Consider the following 4,780-nt stretch of genomic DNA (forward strand, 5'->3'; position numbering starts at 1 on the left):
AAAGTAAGACCGATGCGATGACGACATGGCCCGACAGCGCACGTTGCATCTCTTCGAAAAACAGACAACATCGTAATAAAAACAAACTAATTTATTTGAACCATCACTTTTCCAACATAAATAACGGATAAATCCGGACCGAAAAAGCTTATCCTTCGGTATAGTAGTAGTGGTAGTGTTTGCTCTTGGACATGAGGGTGCATTCAAAATGCAACGGACATTAAGGGAATGGGAATTGGCTGAAGCAATGCTTATTCGTCGAGTTGAAATAAGTGGATCATCATCATACAGCATCATGTGCGATGTCATGTTATTTCAAAAGGCCTATCATTTCCTGTCGAATAAATGCGTAAATCATTTAGAAGGACATGGCATCGGTAGTACTAAGTGCACGTTACTTTGAGCAGAAATAAGAGAATCATAACTACAAAAAAAGACATCAGGTTCATCTATGATATCCAGTGCTGAAAATGCCATTACGACATATCTAGATTGAACCACCTACAGCTCATTTCAAAGCTGAAACCGAAAATATGGTATATGAAAAACTTGAGCGGCTAGACCAGTTCTACACAAAAGTCGCGAGAAGCTTACTTTATCTCCACTACAAGATTACACAAAAATAGCGACAAGACTCCCCCTTGGGGGCATCCACAGACACTAAATTTCCTAATCGCTGACGCAATATCGAGAAGAGATGTCGGTTTTTCAAATGCTTAAAATCCAATTGGAGATATACCAGGACTCCGTGCGGCTTTCTTTTGAGAAAAAGCCATCTCGATATCGTAAACTAAGTTGTGACTTACAGTGGACTTACCAAATTGGTAGGCATGTTGGTTTACATGAGGAGGCATGTTAGCCAAATGAACATCACGGATGTAATGAACGACAGTGCGTTCAGTGCGTTTCAGAAGAAAAAGGTCATAATGATAGGTGTCTTTGCTGTTTCACGATGCCCGACCCACTTTCGGAATAAACTTTACAGTCATATCCCGCCAAGATTTGGGAATATATCCTGTAGCAAAACAGCAAACAAATTTGCATGTTCAAAACAATCGAATCCCTTTTGAATCCAAATAGCGTTCGAACAGCCAACTTAAAACTAAAAAAAGAGAAAAGCGTGTGATTCATCTGTTATAGTCGACAAAATTGCATCGATTACTTTCAAATCGTTGTCGACGATTTGGTGTTGGTAATCATTGTTATAGATGAAAGTATGAGATGCTGAACATCACACCAAATAATCAAGCATCTGGTTGTTTATTAAATACATACCTCAATTTTCTATCAGCTTCAATATATACAAACAGAATCTTAATTTTCCGTTAATAAGAACTCACGAACAGAAGGAAATGTACGTACGTACTTTCGAGAATAAAATGTAAACACATTTCCATCGTCATCGGAGTGGGAAGCAGATATAGATCCCCGTCGGCAAGATATAAAAAGTTACGGTATTATCACGCTTTGATGGTTGTTTACATTTTAACGACAAGGAAGCCGGAAACATGACACATACAGGAAATCCATAATCATTAATTACGGCAACATTCTACGGAACGAAAATTTTCCTTATAATTGGATGTCTAAACCTCCCCGCTCCCCTTCACAAAGGAGGGTGAGTATCGCCCAGCTCAACTTCGAGACACCTCCTCACAGAGTACCTACCGCTACCATACAGGAGACACGGAGAGCTCCCTGTCAGGGAAAAACTTTGACAAACCAATGGCTGAGCACGTTTTGTCACTTTCGAAAATTTCCAACCCAGTGAGTTTCGTTCGAGTTGTGTTTGAGCCAGCCATGAGTAAGTAAGTGAATTATCGAATATCAAATTGATAACTTTTTATGTGACTCAAATCCAAAGAATGAGAGACCCGGTTCGGTTCGGTTCGGTTGGTCGGTCGTTTGGGTCGATACCGACGAGGGTGGGGAACTTTTCAATCAGATATAAAAGTTGAACTCGATTTACAGTTCGACGCATAACCATATACACTAAATTCTGTTTTTACGCGATTTTTTGTTCCGCGTAAAAAAAACCGTGTAAAAAAAGTTTTCAAAACTTTTTTTATCGGATCCTCCTAAAATTTTGACAGCTTATCAAGGATGATAAGAGAGATCTCTGGTAGAAATTTGAGCCCCATCGGAAGTAAATTGCGACCAGGAGAAAAGAATCTTTCCAAAAACACATCGCGTAATTTCGAGAAAATCGTGTAAAAAAAATCGTGTAAAATAAAACCGCGTAAAAAAAAGATTGTGTAAAAAAAGAATTTAGTGTAATGATGCTCGCTCGTACTTCATGGTGGTGGTATGTCTATTTTATTTCATCATAATATTTTTTTCCTTTTTGAACTGATTAGCGCGAGAAAAAGTTCCATCCTCCAAGAACAGAAAAAGTAACGATGTGCACTTCCGGTTAGAGGCATCTAGAAATATCTTCGATTTTTTATCTTTTCCGTTTTACTTACACGTATTCAAAATACATGTTCATTGAAGGAATGTGTTTTGGTACAGGGCTTGAACTAGGCAATTAAAGAGTTTCATGGAATTCATATTGAGAATTCAATTCTTCAGCAATATTATTCAAAAACCCACCCCCACCGGAAATTGTTTCTGCCATTGTCCTCCATTCGAACGCAGTCGTTCGGAGAAAAGCAATTTACTATTCACGAGGAACAACCACAGCGAAACAAATGAAGTCACCCTCAAATGACACTGCTGCGCTACAGGCTGCTTCAAAGGTAAATTCCATCCTATATTTGGCTCCGCTTTGGTTATTTTGGAATCGATAAAGGTAGCATCCAAGATCAAAAGCGTTCGCGATAACTGATCACGCTCACGCAGCAGTGCACACGCGGGCGCGGTGACGAGCTTTTGCTTTTGCCTGTTTGGATTGGTAACTACTAGGTACCCACCACAACCTATAGGATACTCATTTCGATTCCAATCAAAAGTCTGATTGTCGATAGATTATCGCTGCTTTGTTTGCGGTGAGCCGATAGAAAACCACATGAAAAGAGTTTCCGTTTTTCGATGAATTGCATTGACAGGTGGGCGGGAGATTAGTTGGCATGACTGCAGTCATTGCATTGCGGTGTATCCTTTCGAGTCAATGCATGGAAATGAATCGAAAACAACGATAGTTTTGTGAAAAGGGAAACGAATTGAATCTTCAGTTGTCTATTTGATACTTTGGTTTCATACAGCTGTCAAATCCGAATGAGGCTTCTGCTTCTGCCTCTTCTGCTTCTGCTTCTGCTTCTGCTTCTGCTTCTGCTTCTGCTTCTGCTTCTGCTTCTGCTTCTGCTTCTGCTTCTGCTTCTGCTTCTGCTTCTGCTTCTGCTTCTGCTTCTGCTTCTGCTTCTGCTTCTGCTTCTGCTTCTGCTTCTGCTTCTGCTTCTGCTTCTGCTTCTGCTTCTGCTTCTGCTTCTGCTTCTGCTTCTGCTTCTGCTTCTGCTTCTGCTTCTGCTTCTGCTTCTGCTTCTGCTTCTGCTTCTGCTTCTGCTTCTGCTTCTGCTTCTGCTTCTGCTTCTGCTTCTGCTTCTGCTTCTGCTTCTGCTTCTGCTTCTGCTTCTGCTTCTGCTTCTGCTTCTGCTTCTGCTTCTGCTTCTGCTTCTGCTTCTGCTTCTGCTTCTGCTTCTGCTTCTGCTTCTGCTTCTGCTTCTGCTTCTGCTTCTGCTTCTGCTTCTGCTTCTGCTTCTGCTTCTGCTTCTGCTTCTGCTTCTGCTTCTGCTTCTGCTTCTGCTTCTGCTTCTGCTTCTGCTTCTGCTTCTGCTTCTGCTTCTGCTTCTGCTTCTGCTTCTGCTTCTGCTTCTGCTTCTGCTTCTGCTTCTGCTTCTGCTTCTGCTTCTGCTTCTGCTTCTGCTTCTGCTTCTGCTTCTGCTTCTGCTTCTGCTTCTGCTTCTGCTTCTGCTTCTGCTTCTGCTTCTGCTTCTGCTTCTGCTTCTGCTTCTGCTTCTGCTTCTGCTTCTGCTTCTGCTTCTGCTTCTGCTTCTGCTTCTGCTTCTGCTTCTGCTTCTGCTTCTGCTTCTGCTTCTGCTTCTGCTTCTGCTTCTGCTTCTGCTTCTGCTTCTGCTTCTGCTTCTGCTTCTGCTTCTGCTTCTGCTTCTGCTTCTGCTTCTGCTTCTGCTTCTGCTTCTGCTTCTGCTTCTGCTTCTGCTTCTGCTTCTGCTTCTGCTTCTGCTTCTGCTTCTGCTTCTGCTTCTGCTTCTGCTTCTGCTTCTGCTTCTGCTTCTGCTTCTGCTTCTGCTTCTGCTTCTGCTTCTGCTTCTGCTTCTGCTTCTGCTTCTGCTGAAAATGTCCTTTTTGCAATAAGTATTCTGCTTCCAACTTCATCGACCAATAATTCAAATGTTCAATACCATGAAACAATCCCCGAACCCACTTTAGCTCAGCCAAATGCAAGAGTAACCACAAGCATCGTACTGCTAAACAGCATCAAAAAGTTGTTTCATTCATTCCCGGAAGACTTTTCTATTCCTGCTGAGTGTGGGTACCTCTTCATGGTCTGCTTCCGTAGTCCACCAGTCTGCAGAGTTCGAAGTACATTCCCGTTTTCCCCCATTTTCACCTCCTCACTGCGCAGCCGAAATATTTTTCTTCCGACGACTCTCAACAGTTTTGAAGTTGGTATAGTTTATCCTAAAAACTTTAACCAACCAACAACTTCAACTTTGCTTCTGACCGGTAGGGAACAAGTCCAACATAGACACAAACGTACAAAGCCGGCGGCGGCGTCCAGCAGCCGTGGCCCGGCCGGTGAGCAAAAGCAAAGGGGGCCAGC

General features: G+C 42.5%; 1 protein-coding gene across 1 annotated transcript; it reads right to left on the reverse strand.

The window, feature by feature from the left end:
* Positions 1 to 3,206: 3,206 nt before the first annotated feature.
* LOC134286787 (serine/arginine-rich splicing factor 4-like) lies at positions 3,207 to 4,561 on the reverse strand. The gene is made up of 2 exons (XM_062848460.1): positions 4,494 to 4,561; positions 3,207 to 4,326 (listed from the first exon to the last, which is right to left on the reverse strand). Exons 1-2 carry the CDS (start codon positions 4,559 to 4,561, stop codon positions 3,207 to 3,209), a joined length of 1,188 nt encoding a protein of 395 aa, XP_062704444.1.
* Between the last annotated feature and the right edge of the window lie 219 nt (positions 4,562 to 4,780).

Source organism: Aedes albopictus, chromosome 2, assembly GCF_035046485.1.
Source record: "Aedes albopictus strain Foshan chromosome 2, AalbF5, whole genome shotgun sequence".
Taxonomy (NCBI): domain Eukaryota; kingdom Metazoa; phylum Arthropoda; class Insecta; order Diptera; family Culicidae; genus Aedes; species Aedes albopictus.